The 19,943-nt window shown below is 53.3% G+C and overlaps 6 protein-coding genes across 6 annotated transcripts; all 6 read left to right on the top strand.

Moving 5' to 3' along the window:
- Positions 1-3,128: 3,128 nt before the first annotated feature.
- QC761_704980 (uncharacterized protein) lies at positions 3,129-3,481 on the top strand (the record flags this gene model as incomplete). Its single annotated transcript, XM_062882071.1, has 2 exons — positions 3,129-3,362; positions 3,419-3,481. 2 exons carry the CDS (start codon positions 3,129-3,131, stop codon positions 3,479-3,481), a joined length of 297 nt encoding a protein of 98 aa, XP_062727702.1.
- A 2,106-nt stretch (positions 3,482-5,587) lies between these two features.
- Positions 5,588-7,291, top strand: QC761_0100910 (uncharacterized protein; the record flags this gene model as incomplete). The annotated part of the gene is made up of 3 exons (XM_062873106.1): positions 5,588-6,242; positions 6,541-6,805; positions 7,212-7,291. The coding sequence occupies exons 1-3, from the start codon at positions 5,694-5,696 to the stop codon at positions 7,289-7,291; spliced, it is 894 nt and encodes a 297-aa protein (XP_062727701.1). The 5' UTR covers positions 5,588-5,693.
- A 47-nt stretch (positions 7,292-7,338) lies between these two features.
- On the top strand, positions 7,339-9,856 carry QC761_704990 (uncharacterized protein; the record flags this gene model as incomplete). Its single annotated transcript, XM_062882072.1, has 2 exons — positions 7,339-9,276; positions 9,392-9,856. 2 exons carry the CDS (start codon positions 7,339-7,341, stop codon positions 9,854-9,856), a joined length of 2,403 nt encoding a protein of 800 aa, XP_062727700.1.
- A 1,991-nt stretch (positions 9,857-11,847) lies between these two features.
- QC761_705000 (uncharacterized protein) lies at positions 11,848-15,225 on the top strand (the record flags this gene model as incomplete). Its single annotated transcript, XM_062882073.1, has 5 exons — positions 11,848-11,916; positions 11,987-12,231; positions 12,290-12,582; positions 12,651-14,171; positions 14,231-15,225. The coding sequence occupies 5 exons, from the start codon at positions 11,848-11,850 to the stop codon at positions 15,223-15,225; spliced, it is 3,123 nt and encodes a 1,040-aa protein (XP_062727699.1).
- A 477-nt stretch (positions 15,226-15,702) lies between these two features.
- On the top strand, positions 15,703-16,462 carry QC761_705010 (uncharacterized protein; the record flags this gene model as incomplete). Its single annotated transcript, XM_062882074.1, has 2 exons — positions 15,703-16,201; positions 16,284-16,462. The coding sequence occupies 2 exons, from the start codon at positions 15,703-15,705 to the stop codon at positions 16,343-16,345; spliced, it is 561 nt and encodes a 186-aa protein (XP_062727698.1). The 3' UTR covers positions 16,346-16,462.
- A 641-nt stretch (positions 16,463-17,103) lies between these two features.
- Positions 17,104-19,794, top strand: QC761_705020 (uncharacterized protein; the record flags this gene model as incomplete). Its single annotated transcript, XM_062882075.1, has 1 exon — positions 17,104-19,794. A coding segment is annotated over one exon (2,691 nt), but the record flags the coding sequence as incomplete, so codon positions are not given.
- Between the last annotated feature and the right edge of the window lie 149 nt (positions 19,795-19,943).

Here is a 19,943-nt window from a genome sequence, read left to right as displayed (position 1 = left end):
CCGTGCTTGGCTTAGAGCACGAGGTGCCGAGCCCCTGCCTCCGTCTTGTCACCGCTTTCATCCGTGAACTCCGGGCCCGAATACCTTCACAGAAATGCCAAACCCCAAACCACCAAATCAAGGTTTTTGCAGCCCACGAGACCTATGAACCGCGGGAGGGGGGGCGGGGGGAAGACTACCCGTGTGGCATGAAGACGCAGACCAATCTCTTCTACGAGCCGTCTGGGTCCTGCACTTTGCGAGTGAACGTGGGATGGTGAGTAATTGTGTGTCCAGCGAAATCCAGCATCGGGATTGTTGTTCCGAAGGGTCCTGATAGTGTATGATGAGTGTTAACCAGCCTGCATACTGCCGACCTGCCTGTAATAAATAGATGGCGATATCGATGGGTGGTACGACTGGGGCAGAGCCCATGCCTCCGCCCGAAATCCGGATATCGTTTCGCGATATTTGTATGTACACTCATAGAGAACTGGATGAAGCTTAGGTGAAGAAAAGCCCTTACGCGTATGTACAGAGTTCTCTCTTTCAATGTTGGACAGTGGCCTTTTCTTGTCCCATTGGCGGTTGGTGTCAACTCCTCATGCGAGCAATGGTCTGGTCTTTTCAGCATGCAACTCAAAACTTGGAAAATCCCCTGTCGAGCAAAAAGACAAGCAATTTTAATCGGTGGGCAGACTGCCTACAGGGGCAGTCCTAGACACAATGAGGACCAATCCTTTCTCACCGGTGCGTGGTGGGGGATCATTGGGATGTGGCTCGGTCGACACTTTCTGCGACATCCACACCATCATTGACGCACAACAGTGTTCTAGCAAGGAACTTGCCGCGCCGAATACAGGAAGAATGGCACTCCAGTCCGTTGGCGGGCCAGGAGAAAGAGGGGAAGCTCGATCCCTTAGGCACAATATTTGGCAGCTGCAGACCGGACCTACCGAATTTCACGAGCCGTCATGCCATGCCCATGGCATTGCCAAAAATCCCATCCAGTTTGCTCCTACTACTGAAACCGGCAAGGCTTGCCCATTAGGACTGGGATATGAGTTGGGTGCCATTGTCAAGTAGAATGAGCTGGAGAGATGCCCGTTGTCGATCGAAGAGAGGGTCGGGGCAAGGCCCTTCCCCACGGAGAAGGGGACCCTGACTGCCTAGATCTTGCTCTGTGTCAGGTCTTTTACGACGGACGAAGGGGAAATGAAAGTTGCCATGAAGCTATCTTTTGGACGCTTTTCAGACCATTTCCCATGGTGTCCGGCATTACCTACCATAGGTACACTCGTGCTCTTTTTCTAGCGCGACACGGTTGAGAGAGTACATGCCGTTTCAAGTGATTGAGTGATTGACATTACTATTTGGGGTGGGGGGTGAATATCCGACGAGGGGCCATCCGAAAAAGCGGCTTCCGACGTGTGCGGGAATATGTAGCAGCGGAAGATATGGGAGATTGAAACCACATATCAGAATCACTGACCCACCAATCTGTATCGTGTTCTGCTGAGGCGTTTTGGATTGACGAGAAAGGAAAGACGGACGAGCTACTGAACTTGATGAATTGATGGAGGTAAAGATGGAAGCGAAGCAGTTCCCCGTGCCCAGTGGACGAACCACTCGCCTTCTCACCTCGCATCTAGTTGAAGTAATGCATGAATGAAATGCAAAACTTGTTTCCTGGCAGCCTGCGTAAAAGCTTTTGCCGTAGGAGTGCATCGGGATGTCATCGCGGGGATGAGGGCCGATGCTTTTGACACGAGTTGGAGGTGAGAAATATCCTCCAAAAATCAAGATGGCACCGTGCGATGATTGCGAGCGCAGCACTGTCCAGGACAAAGCAGTTGGCCAAAGCTTGGGTAGCGCACATGTGGCTCAGGACATCATCCTGATTGATTGGTCAATGGCTCACGATAAGAGAGACAACCTGAAAATGAGCATTTGCCGTCACGGCAGGCAAGCCTCTCGCTTGGCAATAACGTTTGTAGGGTTCTCTGTTGTCTGGGGTGGCTTGCCCAATGGGTAATAACCCGACAGAGAGAGTACTCTGCGAAATCCATCACTCCTCCGATTTACACTACACGTATACGTGTACATGAACATTCGTGGGCTTCTTGTCTCATAAGCCATCTCACAAAGGATTATCACAAAGGTACACCTACTGGTAAGTTTCTAAAACCATGCAGTGTTGGCCTGCCGTGTCTCAAATTCGCTGAAACAAATCCGCAGTCGGCATGGCATGGGTGTCGCAAAAGCCACAGCAAAATAGAAACCACTGTCCAGATCCAACACAAATAATTATTTGACCATGTCCTGTGCCGCCACCGGCGTCAGTCAGGTGCTGTCCGCGCCGCCACCTGGTAATAACTACTGGACCGAAGCATCTAAATTTGTTGTTGGGTGACTGAGTTCGGACTCCCATGAAAAAACCGTTCAATTACCTTGCTGATGTTCTGGGTCGAATGCTGGATGTTCTCCATTGCTTGCCTTCCCCGCAAAACTCCAACTCTACCTACCCCGCCTTAACTGATGCAGAGCTGAGTTGTCGTCTTGCCATTCCTCCATAGCTCACACATACACTGCTACCGGTCCACTCTTGGTGCCCAAGCATTGCGAAAACCAAGTTCCTGATGGTATGATGGCAGTTCTAGGCTTTTGCTCACGGCTCGGGTTTTGCCATGGGAAGAGGACTTTGTTCTTGCTCAGGGAATGCCATTGCAGGTCTGCCTGACGTGAGATAAACAATGTAATAAGGCAGGCCGGATATTCTTTGTCCGTGCAGATGTGGGGCAGATGGCGAATGTCTGGACTGTTGGGGATTGCAGCAGAGACAAGGTGTGACACGGGGGTGGGTGGCATGGGATGTATTATACACCGCAATACGAACGGATACGGGAATACAGGGTTCGGATGGGAGCTGCGATAAGAATTTGGTCTTCGGTGAGAGCCTGGAGATATGCCAGTCTCTCTGGCAGAAATTGCTCTGCTTTTTTTCCTGACCGATAATAAAGTTTCACTTATCGTTGCCAAGAGAACCATCTCGATGCACGGCATGGTGCTACAGAAGGAGGCTGCATTGGAGACGCGAGTTGTCTGGATGCAGCAGGTCAGTTCTGCAAGAGAAGGAATCTATCAGGACGATGGACGATCAACTTGGAAGCTGCTACGTTCGGACAGCCGTGATGGAAAACAAATTTGATAGGAGGCGTGGGGGTAGGCTACGCAGAAAATGGCAAGAGCCGCGGAGGTGCTTTGATAGTGGCATCCCCAACGTCAACAGCTCTGCCCTGGTTGAAGAGATTTTTTTCTTGGTTTGTTTGTCGAGGCTTGTGCCATCGCTTACTTCAGATCCAGGCAATTGCCCAGGGTGCCAGGTGAGTTGGCCCATGCAAGACACAGGCCTCCCTGGCACCGGCTGACATCGTAAGAGGGTTTGTGTCGAGACCAAGCCGTTGTCTGTGCCAAGATGACATTCGAAGAACTATTTGTCTAGCCAATCACTGCACCTGAATTCATCGCAGGTTGATAGCCCAAGCCTTGGCATATTCTGGGGAGACAGGAGAAGTCTCCGAGATCCAAGAAACAATCATCTCCCGCACTGTGCAGAGGGAAGAAGAGATTTCAACGATTGATGGTTATGACAACCTCGTCTTCTCCACCGGGGCCAATGCGCTATTGTTTCGAGGCCGCTTGATGTTGGAGAGCAGCGTTCTCAACACTACTCTAGAATCAGTCCTGTGGAGAGTTCAACCGACGCCGTGTTTACGTGGACGTAGATACTTGGACCGCTCGACCCCGTTGAGCCCCTCTCAGGTAGTTATGCACGGGGAGCTGACTCTTGGATGGCTACTGTATGCAACTCAACCTCCCGCATCGCCGACTAGGATCGAGATTCGGGCCGCGATGGAGATGGTGGTGACAGATCTTGCCAGCCTACCGACCAGTTGGGCTAGGGGTTCTTCATGGTCAGAGGAGGATGGAAGCGGGGAAAGTCTTGAGCAAAAGAATTAGCTGTTCAAAATACGACCTGCATCTCATCTTTGAACAACTCAGCTCCAGGCCGCTGCGCAGAAGTTGCAGGATGGCATCATGCTCCGGCTTCGTGGCGGGACCCTCCGGGAGCAGAAGGTTTCGGTGAGTTGTGAAGTTGAAGTGAACGGAATAACTCCAGGATTCAAGGGTCACAGTTGATTCCTGGGCCGTCACGCCGTCAAAGCCTCACCTGGTGGTCGAGACGATGAGGGGGAGGCGCATTGAGGGTTCGATGAGGGTTCTAAGTTGCTGCGCAATCGCCGTGGCGGGGCCGTTTCCCGCTAAAAATATTTTCGTCAGGCCAGATGGGGGATTAGCGCCAGCCCGGCATCGTTAGGCAATGTTGGCTGTTGGCCAATCGCCGATTCGTCTCACATCAGAGCTGGTATCTCCAACGTGGGCTGAGAGCCGTCTGTCGTTGGATGGGCCTAACTTTTGGGAATCGCATTTCGATTCGAACCCCCACCTGCTGGACGGATACACGATGAATGACCGGACCACTGTAAGGTGCTCGTGGGCGATACAACAGACGCAAAGAACAATGCAAGAGACTCGATGTTGGGCTCCAGGTTGAAAACTGGAGGAGCTCTCTTGAAGCCAGTATTTGCGGCGCGGTAGACATTCACGACATTATGTCCGAGAACCTTGACCTGGACCCCCACATCGCCTCTTCTGCCATTTATGGAAATGCGTGTCCTGGACTCCCCTCGGTGAAAGAATGACAAACAACAGCTGGAGATGCTGCTTTGGGGTAACCTGGAAGTCTAGGTGTTGATATATTTTATTCTGACAATGGCTGACGTTCATGAAAGAAGATAGGGCAAGCAACGGGCAAAAAGAATTTGTGCGAAACAAAATGCGGGCGTGGCTTGCAGCGCCTCGTGGGCCAGAAAGAAGAAACATTTGTCCAGTCAAATAAATGCAAGGGTTACTGACCGATACGCCGTAAAACAAACAGTTTGTTGGCATAAGGGCTCTGAGTGGCTGTAGCAAGCGCGAGCATTTCGCCGACGTCATTGTACCGTACAGCATGAATGTATGCCAAGACCAACACAGGCGAGGTGACAAAGCATGGTTTCATCTCCCCACAGCGCTGTCGTTGACTTGTTGTCGGTGTTTGATGTTGGGCAACGGAGAAGAGCTTCTCTTCTTGCCGCTGATGTCGATGGATGAACAACGTGAGCAATAGGCTCGAGGCAAACCCAGCGGTTGGCTGTGCCACCCTGCCCAAAGCAACATGGCAGTGTCTAGTCCATGTTTCATACTGGAGCTGTTGACAAGAGAGATGCCCGACTGTGGACGCTGGCACAATCCCATCAACCCGATGGGGATTGCAGCATTGCAGCATGGCATTATTCTAGAGGACTGCTTGATACTCTGTAGCGTAAATCCATGGATGTCTTATCTATCGACCTTGCCTAGTATAGGAGATAGTAGTAGGCGGCCTGTCGGTCACGGTGAGAGCCCGTTGCATGCTTGAACTCTAATTCCGACGCCGTCTGTGCTCCCGCGAAGGCGAGTGTCGGCCGGCCGAAAGAAAGAAGAGAGGGATGAGCCAGTTTTATATCAACATGCTCACTGATGGGACGAATGTCTGAGGGTTTATCAGCAACCATCCATCTCTGATACGGCTGGCCGGCATCGGGAAGCTCCTGGACGCTCGGACTCTGGCTATGAACGGGCTGCTCACTCACACAGTGTACATGGCAGGGATGCTGGCCCTCGCACCGGGCAGCAGCTGCGAGTGGGCCAACTCGCCTCGCCATCGTCTCCACTCCCGCCAAAAATTGGAAAGGCTGCATCCCTGCAAGCGCAGGCCTAGAAGTATCCTGGTACCGGTGAGCCCCCCCAGCGTCAAACACCATTCCACTTCCCACTCTCTCGGCCCACGCCTCCCTGGCCCCATTGCATCCGGTCACTTTGACTTCCTTGTCAACGCTTACGATTACTCCTCCTTCACCATCGCCTCCTTCGTCCACCACAACCTCACCATCTCACCTCTCTCACTCTCTTTTCCTCCTCTCTCTCCCCCTCCCCTCTCTCCCTCCATCACGACCGCCCGCTCGTGTCGCCCATACCACTTCCCCTCTCTTCAATTTCTGCACTGTAGCGAGCTGTGTCCCGACCAGAAACCATTTTCCGCCCGCCGACCATTGCTCATTTCCAAGCCTGTACATTGGGCCACCTTGAGCGTCTTGGCTGGTTCGGGCCCAGCGCCAGAGGTACGATCGACTTCCAGGTTGGTGGTTGTGGGTGTGTTTTCTTGGCCCACCCCCCCTGGTCACCTATCCCCCGTCCCAGTCCACCCATTCCACAGCCCCGTCATTCAAAACTGGTGCAGTCCCGCTGCTCCAGTCCAACAGTCTCATTCCTCTCTCTCGCCGCAAACACCAGGCCTGTGTTTACTTTTGACAACATCCCAAGGCCTGCCGTTGCCTTCCTCTGTCCAAGGTGGCCTACTGACGACGATACAATACTAGTCGCCATCCTTACGAACGTGCCCCTTGCCTCCTGCACCAGCCGTCTCCCATTGTCACCATCTCAACTTCGACCACTGTCCTCAAGTCGAACCCACGAGGCCGAATTCAACCTTTTGCCAGTACCGAGGGCTGGCATTTAAGGAGCCGGACTGCCGGAAACAGACCCAACCCCGACAGCGGCCGTGTCCCGGACAGGCATTTTGCATTCAATTTAGCATTCAGCACACGCTCTCCCATCACCTGCCAGTTGCTTGCTATACCTATCACTGCTGCCCGCCCCCCGGTGTCGACCTTCCGACCCTCCGGTCATTTCTTGCTTCTGTCAACAGCATCCGTTTTGCAAACCTGTGACAACCCAGGCAACCCACGAGATTGACGACACCACCAACGATCAAACCATCCTCCTTTCTTCCCTGCACATTCCCGAGCGCCAGTTCCGTTGCTGAAATATTGCCGGAATTTCTTGCCTCCGCCGTTGGTTGTGATAAAGTGGTAAGTACTTGGGTGCCGGCGAGACAAAGAAATGCCGGTCGAAATCCCCACGATCTGGCTTCGAGAACCTGAAAGAGAAAGAGTCTCGAGAACGCCATCGAGACCCGGACCAGCACACCATCTTCTGTCCACCTTGTCGGTGCTTGGGTTCTCATAGCCTTATCTACTCGTGCTATCAGACTGGGTGTGCACAGATCGCTAACCTTATTTTGACCTTAGCCTTTTACTTTTCTTGCGGGCACCAGACCATTCTCTCGGCACCCGGAGTAGGTGATTTTGCCTTTTTGTCCAGGGACTGAACGGGCTTTCAAATCGTCATCCTTGCATCGGAACATCATAGCACACAATGCCCTATACACCACCCAGTCACAGGTCGCCGGCCACATCGGTCCCGACGTCGCCGGACGGAAGTCGTAGGCCATCATTCCATCAACAAAGTCCCAGCTCACGCCCCGTCCTCCCTCGATCGGCCTCGTATCTGATGAAGCACCGCCGTACTCCCTCAGCGTCAGCTCAGCGTTCAACAACCGAACCTACACCGGAATCGACGTCCGAAGACCTACAGAAGTTGGTTATCAGCACCAGTGTGCGGCAATCGCCACCGCCCATCACAGGTGACCGAAGAATGCCCAACGCCGCGATAATTTCCCCACCCGACTCCTCGGACGACGATATGCCACAAGCCAGAAAGATCGAAAACCTCAAGGAGCTTCAGGATGTAGCCAGTCAGATTCCTCAGCAGCGGCCGAACTCCCCATCCAAGGGCACGGTCACGGATAACCAGGCGCCCGATGCTGGCGATTTGCTTGTTCTGCCGGCGCAGGTCAACGCTCTCGCTCAAGGCATGCATCATAGCTTCAGCACAAGCTCTCTCGACGGTCTACTTGGGTCAAATCGCCGTTTCTCTCACGCAAGATCTCAGACAGAGCCGCATATCACCATTAGCAAGTCGGCCAGCAGCTCGGCAACCGGTTCTGACGAAGAATCCGACAGTGAAATGCAGCGAAAGCCGCAGATGGTTCGAAAGAAGTCGGGTGAATTGGTTCGTCCGGCCCTGCGCCCGCCATCACGCCGACGGCCGTCCAGCATGCCTGGGACGCCCACGTTTTCCAAGGCTGTCCACTTTGACTCACATCTCGAGCACGTGAGGCACTTTCTACAGGTGGATCGTCCTCTGGCCGTCAGTGCAGGATCGTCCCCGATCGATCATTATGACAGTGACACCGAGTATCCGTTTTCTGGTGACAACAGAGCGGCTGTTCGGTCACCTCCTTTCGAATGGGAAATTACCATGCCGACCTTCCCTGTGGAGACCCCGGCACGCAAGTCCCAAACTGTTAGGCTGGAGCGGGTATGGCTGTCCAAGGACCAGAAGTGTCTGATCGGCTCAGTCGCCGTCGCGAACCTTGCTTTCCAGAAGAGTGTCGTTTGCAGATTCACGCTGGACTACTGGAAGACAACATCCGAGGTCGCCGCCGAGTACATCTCGGACATCCGGCCTGTTGATACACCGTACCCTCAGGATCGCTTCAATTTTACCATCAAGCTGTCGGATCTTGCCAACTTGGAATCCAAGACCCTATACTTCTGCATTAGATTCAGCTTCAACGGGCAAGAGCACTGGGACAACAACAACGGGACCAACTTCCAGGTCGACTTCCACAAGAAGATGCTTCCTCAAAACGGCAAGCAGGGAGTCATTGGTGCCGCCTCGCGTCCGCTCAACGGGCTTCCCAAGAGCAACCGACGGCCCAGCAGTGCTTTGGCACAGAAGCCAAAGGTGAAGCTGACTGGTACAGATGAATTTGGCGACGGCACCAAGATCAATTTCGACCAGTCCATTCATGACTTTCTTGGGGAGTCGCGCACCGGTGGCCTTCGTCTTAAGGGGGTGAAGAGCGCCGCCAACCTCCCCAGTGATAATTTGCCCAGTCGTCTCGCCCCTCCTAGTGGACAGGCATTCGCCAACCGGTACGACTTTGGCGCCTCTCTTACCCTCGCCATCCAAACGGCCAAGGACACCATGGCCTCCAAGTCTGATGGCTTGTACATGAAGCCACACTGGAGAGCCGTCCCCCAGATCAACACCGCAACCACCAAGCCTGCCGACGTGAAGCCTACAGACAAGGCTGAATCGTCGGCTCGGTCTGACAAGCCCGTCAAACCCACGGCAGTTGTCACAGCTCCCCCGGTTGTGAAGCCCGCCACTGTGCCCGGCACCGACTCCCCTGGCACAAGCATCGCATCTGCCTCGTACGAGGAGCTGGTCAACAAATACTGCTTTGTACGTGTTTCTCGATAATCGCTGGCTTTGCCTTGAGTCTACTCAGGAGAGACCGGGAGGCAAGCCTTGATCAACAATACCTCACAGCAATGGAAGCTAACTCGTTTGTATCTAGTTTGGCACGAAGCAAAGCAGCCCCTTGTACAGTCATGACCCATCGAGGCCTGGCCGCTTTGATGGTGTCGATGACGGACTCCGGTCCAACAACAGCAGCGGCACATCAAGTTACGAAGGTAGTCCAGTTCAGATGGGCAACTATCATCACTCCCACAGTGGCACTCAACACCACTCCCTGCATCCCAAGGATTCAAATCCCTACTTCCAGCAGCATCCCTCATTTGTGGCCATGGGTGCTTCGCCGGCCGAGTCTCCCACCATGGGCTTTCCGACACAGAGAACGGATAGTACCCTAGCGGGCCCGGCACCGACTGCCTCGGGACAGAAGAATGATCGTCCCTCTGGGACTTTTGCCTCCTTCGCCGGTACGTCGCCGAACGCATATCCCTATCAACAACAGATGCCCAATCGCTTTCCCTTCTTCGGGGCCGAGGCTCATTCAGCGACAGCTATCAGGGGTTAATCGTGGATCGACGGAGCACAATAGCACGGCTCAGATGCACGCGCTCCCTCTTGAGCTGCGCACGCTCGAGGAACCCGAGCTGAATGTACACGTTGTCAGGCAGAGCGAACACCGCCTGGTGAACCAACTCTTTTTTTGCTTTTTTCTTGCTACAGCTTTTTTCCTTCTCTTTTCCTTGCACGGCGCTGTACTGCATAACTTGGCTGCTGGGCGTTCAATGGTTGCAATTTTTTTTTCTGGAGGCATAACGATGATACGAGACTCGGGTGTACGATATAACTTGGGCGTCCACGCGGGTCTTGGGTCCTTTTCTTTCCCACTTCAGCTCCGGTACATTTGTGAAAGGGTTCAAAAAAGGCGTTTTCGATTGTCCAACTCTGCATGGTCGCTTACATTTTGGAATTTCGGAGGCTGTCAGCAACATGTTTGGCGAGGGGTGTCGACGGTTGGCTTGGCCTGAGAGGTTGATGATTTGTCCCCTGGCGGAGGGAAACGGGCATGTGGTCAGTTCGGTCTCGACGAGGTTGATGATGTTTTGTCCCTTGACGGATAGAGCGCACACATGTCTGGTTCTCTTGGAGGGGTTGATGGTTCGTCCCTTGATGAACGGGAATACGACCCGCGCAACGTCGTACGAGCATGTTTGGGAGCAGGCAGGAGGAGGGATCTCATATAGGGAAAACTTGAGCTCGGATAGAGCCGAGGGGAAACAGAACCAAGGGCGGGCTGGCGGATATTACGTTTTGGGGCAGGCTGGACCAGGTTGAGTCTGACGGATGTTGGGGGGTGGGAGGACAATACTGGACAGTTTACAGTGCTATCACGAACCTAGAGAGCCCAGCCCACCCCGCAGCAATACAATTATCATGTATTCCCACAACAGACTGCCGTGACCGTTTCACTTCTCTATACTTTGGGACCATAGCGTAGATAGCGTGCACGACAGGATGGACGGACAGGGAAAAGGGCAATGGGCACGATAATATGACATGGTGAAGGAATTCCACAGCTACCGCGACTTTGAGTGCCTGAAAACCAAATGAGTGCTAGTGGTGCTGTAGTGCTGTGACATGAACGACGGGGGACTCTTGAGGTTGAGGTTGAGGGCGGGGTCGGGTGGCGGCTGTGGCCCACCTGCTGGACTGGCGCTGATCGTTTATCATCAGCGCTAACGAGTTATCGCTTAGCGGGGTGGTTCCGGCTGACCCGATCGATTTGGATCTCGTTATTTGAAACATTGACAAGCAATTGACGTTTCCCTAGCAAGGTGCTGGCATCATCCAACAATCTTTGCTGCGCCCAAGGAAGTTGGCAAACGAGTCCTTCGACATGAGGGTGTGGCATCGGTGGCGCTGGTGCGGTGATGCGCTCTCGTGGGGGAGTTGGACAGCTCATTGGCCTGGAGAAGGCGTGACCAGCGAACTGATTTCCGACTTGCAGCGCAGATCATCCCTCCCCGACGCCGGCACGGCTGCCCCTCGGAGGGCAGACAATGAGGTGGTTCCCGACTGGGCGGATAGCTTTGAGACGCTCCAAACTTCCTAGATCATTGCTGTCTCTGACGACGGATGATGGGTGAACTACAACATGCATGAAAAACAGCTGCTTGCTGGGCGAGGGTCCTTGGCCCACTGGGGATGGAGTTCGCTGCGAATCAAATTTCGTTGCTCCAGCTTCCCCAAGTGGCTCCCCAAGTGGCTTGCAGGCCGGGGCGCGCTATCGAAAGGTGAAGTCGGCGACTGATTGGCAGCCACCATACGGCCCGCTGGGGGAAAAATGAGACATCCATCGACATGCGTTCGGGTTTCCACTTTCTAGCCCAGGAGCCCTCACCCAGCCCACCCAGACCAGGTGGGTTTTTCATCATGCATCCTCACCTCGATCTCTCCTGAACCTCTCCTGAACTGCGGCGCCTGCAACACCACCATGTCCCCGCGCCCTGCTCCAGACGAGTCGCCTTCACTGTTGACTCCCGCCGTAACTCACACCGCATGACGATGGACACGAGTGTGCAAGCGCTTCTCAGTCTAGCCAGGCGTGCCATAACCTTCCCCCAGATCGTGAGCCCTCATCCACCTGTCTTCAACAGCCCTCAGCACCACTGACGCGTTTTGGCTTTCCGGTCCGCAGGATGAGAATGACGACCCAAGAATCGGCGCTGGCCGCAACGATACTGACGGCGGTGGCACCCTCACTGGTCAACTCATAGGTGCCGGTTCAGACGAGGCGCAATCGGCCTCCCTCAAGTCGTTGGGGTCCACCTTTGCGCCCGTTCTCATCTACTCGGCCATCTGTTTCGCCATATTTTTCGTCTTCCGTCGGAAATGCCCACGGGTTTATGCGCCGAGGACCATTCCGTCCCTGCGATCACCAGAGTAAGGGCTCTGTCCCACGGCAGCTTTGTCGTCGGTTTGGCTAATGAGACACCTGCAGGCACCCGACTCCCCCGCTTCCTGATGGCTGGTTCGACTGGATCAGACCCTTCTTCGCCATTGATGACCGGTACATCATCAACAACTGCTCCGTCGACGGCTTCTTCTTTCTCCGCTTCCTTCGTGTTCTCTCCGTCATCTGTCTTGTTGGCGGCTGCGTTTCGTGGCCCATCCTGCTCCCCATCCACAGCACCGGGACTTTTGGCCAGTCTCAGCTTGACAAACTTACCATCGGTAACGTGATTATCGCCAACAAATTCTACGCCCATGTCGCCGTTGCTTGGTGCTTCTTCGGTGCGTGAGCCAGCCGTGAGGCTTGTTTGTCCCCTCTTGTGTTCCCGTGATGCTGATCTATGTGTCAGGATTTGTGCTGTTTATGGTGGTCCGGGAGTGTGTATACTACATCAACGTTCGACAAGCCTATCTTCTCTCGCCCAACTACTCCAAACGTCTTTCGTCGCGGACCGTTCTGTTCACGTGCATACCGAAGCCATACCTCGAAGAAGCCAAGCTGCGCAAGCTCTTTGGTGACTCAGCAAGGAACATATGGATCCCTCGCAATGTTGGCGCCTTGCGTGCCAAGATCTCAGATCGAGAGGATTCTGCAGAACTGCTCGAGGAGGCCGAGATCCGCCTCATTCGGATGGCGAACCGCTCGCGAAGGAAGTTTTGCAAGGCCCAGGGCGGCGTTTCGCAAGGGCACACAGCAGGGCAGACGTCGTTGGCAAAGACATTGACACCAGCTTCGTTCACCTCGTCAGGGGACTCGCCATCCCAGAAGGATGCTGAAAAGGGATCACCGCTCGACTCCACGATACAGTTTGCTGAGCATCAACTCTCGGTACTAGACAGCCCCACCCTCGACAAACCTGTTGACCCCGAGTACACCCACCCTTACGGCCTGGATCCGTCACTACCGGACGTGAGGGGCTCGGTGGCTTCTCTCTGGATCCCGGCCAAGGATCGACCAACTCACCGGCCGCTTCGGAATTTTTTCCGCAGCGTCGACACCATCCGATGGACAAGGGCGCGGCTAAAATTGATCAACAAGGACATTTGGAAACTGAGGCGGCGGTACCGTGGGGGCGACGGAGAGCCGCTGAACTCGGCATTTATCGAGTTCGACTCGCAGGCCAGCGCGCAGGTGGCCTTTCAGATTCTGGCGCACCACCAGCCGTTGCACATGTCGCCGCGTTATATTGGACTTCAGCCAGATGAGGTCATATGGAGCTCGTTGCGTATCCGGTGGTGGGAACACATCATGCGACGCTTCTTTATGAAAGGCATCATTGCCTTTGCCATCATCTTTTGGTCCATCCCCTCCCTTCTCGTCGGCACCATCTCGCAAATCGAGTTTCTCAGCAAGGAAGTCTTCTTTCTCAAGTGGCTGGTGCACCTCCCTTCGGTCATCTTGGGTGTGATACAAGGTTTGCTTCCAGCGCTCGCATTGTCGTGGCTAATGGCTGCCGTGCCATGGATGCTCAGGAGTTGTGCGCGTGTTGCGGGAGTGCCCTCTCATGGGTTAGTCGAGCTCTACGTCCAGAACGCCTACTTCTTCTTCCAGGTAGTGCAGGTTTTCCTCATTACGACACTCTCGTCGGCCATTTCGGCTGCCTTTTCCCAAGTTCTACAAGAACCCTTCAAGGCTAAGGATCTCCTGGCCGCCAACCTCCCCAAGGCGTCCAACTTCTACCTCTCGTACATCTTGGTCATTTGCTTGGGTGCAGGCTCTTCGAGACTGCTCAACCTTGGTGACCTGATTCTGCATCAAGTCATTGCCAAGTTCACCGTCAAGCCACGAAGGCAGTACCACAGATGGCGCAGACTCAACCGGGTGTACTGGGGAGCCGAATTTCCGCGCTTCACAAACCTGGGTGTTATCGGTAAGTAACCTCATGGCTTTACATGGCTGTGCACCGCTAACAATCATGACTTGTTACAGCTCTCAGCTACACCTGTATTGCTCCCCTCGTTCTCATCTTCGCGGGTTTCGGCATGATGTTTGTCAGCTACGTCTACCGCTACATGATCATCTTCGTGTTTGACTCTCACCACGACACCAAAGGTCTCTTTTATCCACGCGCCTTGATGCACTTGCTTGCAGGGTTGTATGTGGCCGAGATCTGTCTGATTGGCCTCTTTGCTCTCAAAGTAGCGACAGGACCCATGATGCTGATGCTCGTGTTTCTCATCTTTACCGGTCTTGTGCACCTTTCGCTGAGCTCGGCTCTCACGCCGCTCCTGTACAACCTACCCAGAACGCTCGCCCTGGAGAAGGACACTGGCGAGCAAATAGCACGAGATGAGACTCCTGACGAGTCCACTGGTGGCGGTGGATCACAGCAGCAGCACCAACAACCGGCAGGCCTCGCCTCGGACTATTACAACATGGATGAAGATTTTGGCGACGATGCAAACCTCGCGCCAAACCACGACCTGGACACAGATGTGCAACTTCGTGGCCTGGAGGGCAGCAGCAGCCTCAAATACATGATTCAGGAGTTCGTCACCTCGGCAATCAAGGGCAAGTTCGGCAAAAATGCCACCACAAAGGAATCCGGACTGACTCGCATTCTGACCTATATCAAAATCATGATCACGCCAGATCCAAATAAGACGCCCAATTTCATCATGACCTTCTTCCATCCCGAAGTCTATCAAGATTTCCGAAAGCTCCAGCCAACCATTAACCCCGAACCCGGCGACTATGAACTGCCAGAAGATTATACCCACAAAGCGTACTGGCCACCAGAGATGTGGCAACCAGCACCGAAGTTGTGGATTCCTAAGGACGATGCTAGAGTCAGCCGGCAAGAGGTGGCGCACACCAAGGATTCCATCTTTATATCTGACCAAGGTTGTTGGCTGAACGAGAAGGGGAGGATAGAGTGTGACTTTGAACGGTCGCCTTTGCATGAACCGAGGATACTCTATTAATATTTAATACTTCACAATGAAATACCAAACCACATCTGTGGATGGCCATGTGCCTTCTTGCCAGGTCCTGCGTCTGCCTCATGGGGAGGGGCGTATTCGCTTACGTCATTTACTCTGTGATCTAGGCGGTGTGCTTGATGAGACACTCCTTGTCAATGATGCCATGTGCCATGCAGCCAACTAGATAGCTCACGAAATCGCCAACAGTGCAGCCGTTGGTTGTCGGCAACCTCGGAATTGCTTACATCGGAGATATCGCCCAAAGTTTGTTCACTGTCCGCAAGCCCGCCAGTAATCACATCAGAAGAACACTGCAGCGGAACATCGTGCTGACTCTTTTGTCACTTGTTTGCCCACAGTGATGTGATTCCAACCATTACAAATTGTGCCATCCCCGCCGCCAACCCAACACGTCGTTCTGCTTCCAACCTCTCCGGCAGTCTTGTTCTCTAAAAGTTCCAGCCCAAGATCGCCACCATGTCTCATCATCTCACCATCCTTCAGGCTTTGCTGCTGTCACTTTCTGCCCTGGCAATGGCCTCACTGACGCAAAACAGCCACGGCAGTCACGCTACAGGCCCACGCAAAAAGTCGATTAATGACCGGTCCGCCGCCGAGCTGATCGAAGCACTAAACCTAATTCCCAATGTAGAGCAAGGCTTCTTTGTTGAGACGTTCCGCGATGAATTCACGTCAGGCACGGCCATCAACCGGTCGGCCAGCACTGCCATCTACTACCTGCTTGAGGGCAAGGTGGGTTGGTCGGCATGGCACAAGGTCGATGCGGCAGAAGTATGGCATTACTATGCCGGCGCGCCTCTGACCTTGTCACTGTCAACAAACGATGGCGTGGGGACCAGGAACGTCGTGCTTGGCCGGGAGATTTTCAACGGGGAAAAGCCTCAGGTGGTGGTGCAAAGAGGCGAGTGGCAGAGGGCCAGAAGTACAGGCAAATGGACCTTGGTTGGGACAACAGGTAAGTCCGGCCATGTTTTGTTGACCTCAGGACCATCTGGAGGCTCTGGTGCAAAACAGAGTTACTGACTTGTGCCTGATAGTTGCGCCTGGTTTTGTGGAGAGTGGATTTGAGCTTGCGCCGCCTGGTTGGATGCCAACGTAAAAGGACAGAGAGGAAAGCTGAGGGGGAAATGCCTGTTGCACCGCAGTTGATAGGATTAAGACTTCATCGTACCAGTAATTGACTGTACTATGTGCCAAAAATATCACCAGTCCTGTGCACAAGAGTACCTTGGTCATTTTTGTGGATGATTCCGTTCCCCGTAAAGAAGCATTCACACTGCTAATCCAAACGATGCCGTCTATCCGTTAATGTAAGCTTCTGTGCTTGGCTTGTGGCACCCAAAACATGGGGACAAGGGATGGTGTTTTACACAGCCAACATTTTACGATTGGGTAAGGGTTCGTAGTTTTGAACAGGCTGTGCCACACAACCTCTCAGAGAGCGCCGCAGACAAGCGCACTTTGTGCAACCTGTTTTAGAACATGAAATCCCAATGGTAATCGTCGCTTGACTCGAAGCCATTTTTGGATGGTGGGCCACGCGCAAGGCCAACAACGACAGAAACACTATGGTCATTAATGAGGCACAATATCTGTGCTTAGAGTAGGTACCTGAAAGACAAACCTAAATACTGAGAAAGACCGATACTTAAATCCAAACCCATTCCCAATCTACTTTGCATTTTGTTTTTATCATCCGTCCTCTTCCAAGTTATCTTTAAATCCTTCTGTTGCCTTTGGAGAGCTACCTCGTCTTACCCTACCTGACAGACCTTGCTACCTTGGTGTATCCCCAGCTGCGTTTCGCATACATCCAACATCAACACCCCCAACTACAATCTTGCCGCTACAGTCATCATGGCTGAAGTCGCTGGCCTCGTCTCCACCATCTTTACCATTATAGCCTTTGCAAAGGATGTTACGCTTGCAACGAAATTCTACATCGATGCAGCCAAGGGCGACTGTCCCAAAGACATCAAGCTCCTCGTGGTAGAGGCAGCAAGTCTGCAGTCAACATTTGAGTCGATCGATTTCATCTTCAAAAACAATGTCCAGGCGGGCCAAAAGATCGAAGACAGCCCCGAAAACAGGCGGATTGCCAACCAGATCTTCAAGCCCTGTGGAATCTGCAAGGAAACGCTGGAGGAATTGCAAGGCATGATCAAGAAGCTGAAGATCGATCGTGACCCCAGAGATAGGACCACCCGCGACAAACTCAGGAACACATGGGAGGCAGCAAAATGGCCGTTCAAAAAAGAATCGTTTGATGCTGCCATGAGCAAACTGCATCATTGCCGGACTTCTATCATCAGCGGCCTGACCACCGAGCTTACAACGACCGTGAAAGAGATTCAAACCAATGTCCGTGTTATCAAGGATGATGTCAAAGAGGTCAAGGGGGCTGTTCACGCCATGGACGACAAATTGGACCGCGAGGCCATTGCAAAGTGGCTAAGCAAAACCAATCCCTCCGACAATCACGACAAGGCTTCCCAGTTCCGAGAGGCTAACACCTGCCGGTGGCTACCCAACTCCAGTCAGTGGAAGGCCTGGTTGGCCGAGGATTCCAAGTCAAGGCTCCTCTGGATTCATGGAGTTCCTGGCGTGGGAAAAACCGTCCTGTCATCATACATTGTGGAGCAGTACAAAGGTTTTAAGCAGCCCTATGCTTTCTACTATTGTTCCAGCACAGATGAGAAGGGCGAGAAGTGGGAGAGAGATGAAACTGCCCACTGCCTTGGCTGGATTCTTGCACGTCTCTGTCTCCAGATCAAGTCAGTTCCTGCTTTTCTGAAGCCCCTCAAGGATAGAGGAATGTACCCAACCGTGGAAGATCTTCTCAAGGGCATGGAGGCAATCCTGTCCTTCTTGAATGGAAGGAGGGCATATGTTGTAATCGACGCTCTGGACGAAAGCAGGACTTCAAATCTGGTAAAGGCAGTGGCTACCCTCGCCACTGACACAAAGTACAAGAATCTCTTTCTAGCTGTCACCAGTCGCAGGCAAGCTGATGTTCAGAAAGCCTTGGAGAGGGTTTCTATTCCAGTGTCTCTGGACAAGAACAAGGACGTTGACGATGATATCAAAGCCTGGGTGACTGCACAACTCCAAAAGGATGAGTTTGAGGACTGGGAAGAAGTGCCCAAACTGAAGGAATATGTTGCCTTCTCGCTCCCATCCAAGGCCAGAGGAATGTTCAGGTACGCTTCCTGGCAACTGGAGGTCTTGAAGAATGCCAAAGATCCCCGCGCTAAACTGAACGCCATCCAAGACCGACCTGAAAGTCTTGATGGCACATGGGAGACCATTCTTGCCAATATTCCAGACAAACACCGCGACAATGTGATCAAGGCTTTTGCCTTGATTCTCGACTCTGGCTGGCGATATGGACTTGCTACCGACTTGCTCATCGAGTCCGTGAAGCAAAGCGATACAAGAGGGGGCATTCCTTTTAGTCTTCGGGCTTTCACTCAAGCCTGCGGCCCACTTATTCAGGTTATCAGAAAGGTGTCTGCAGATGGAAAGATCCTGGTGGATGAGACCGTGGGGTTTGCGCATCACACAGTCCGTGACTACCTCAACTCCGAGAAGCTCAAGAACCACAAGACTCTCAAGAACTTTTATCTCAACGAACCGGATTCACGCCGAATCCCACTCACGCTTTCGACATATCTCGCTGTGACCAAGACATTCTCTGGTACCTACAATCCTGATAATGTACCCGTCGACGAGAGGATGGACGCGAAAGACTTCAAAATCCATGCGATGCGGCAAGTTCGAAGCTTGCTGTATCACCCGACCATTACCCGCCACATAATTCCTGATGACAAGCTCCGGTCTCTCACATTCGAGGTGCTCAATCCACAGGCAAAGTGGTTCAACGGACTGAGTATATGTACGCAGGAGGCCGGTGGCGACAGTGGTGTCAGGGACATGCTGGAGTGGCTCGTCAAGTATGATAGTAAAGCTGGTGCCTTCGAGCAGCTGGTCGGTCGTCTTGCCCTAGTCTGTTCTCTCAAGAATCCCAAGCTTGTCACCGAGTTTCTCAAAGCTCACCTCAAGACTCCAGAAGAGCACAGGAAGCTTTTCACCACCCCACTCAGTGTCACTCTCCCAGTGAAGTGGTCCGAGTATAAGAAGGCAGGAAAGATGGACCCCCAGCCAACCTTACTTTCCAATATCATCGAACTGTACTTTGAGGGAGCGAGAAGGGGCTATGTCCTGAAAGCACAGGTGCAGATGCTCCTCACTGTATTTGGATCTTATCTGCCCCCGGCAGCGACTGATATCTATACCCACCTTGCCTTCCACGACCACTCCCTCTGCGCCTCATTTGGCGGATGCAGTATTCAAAAGGCCCTTGCGGCAAAGGCAGGGAAGCCCGGGGATTCGTTTTCTTTCACCCCCTTGCAGGCAGCAACGCACTCTCTCGACATACATGCCGTGCACGCCATCCTTTCCCAGCCGGGCATAGACGTTAACCAGCTCGGTGACCCATCCGCCCCCCAACCCCCCGTCAAGCTTCCGAGGCAATTCGCATCCAGCGTCGTAATCGTCCCTGGAAGCTTCTCTCTCGATGGCCAGATGTCACCCTTGTGTATCCTCCAAAATGGAATGCAACACTTTCAGACTGTGGACAGAGGGTCTTTCGGGAGTGACGCCCTCAAGGCCAAGGCAGCTATTCAGATGGAGCTGGA

This window comes from Podospora bellae-mahoneyi, chromosome 7, assembly GCF_035222275.1.
Source record: "Podospora bellae-mahoneyi strain CBS 112042 chromosome 7, whole genome shotgun sequence".
In the NCBI taxonomy this organism is placed as follows: Eukaryota; Fungi; Ascomycota; class Sordariomycetes; order Sordariales; family Podosporaceae; genus Podospora; species Podospora bellae-mahoneyi.
This window is presented reverse-complemented; position numbering and strand designations above follow the sequence as displayed.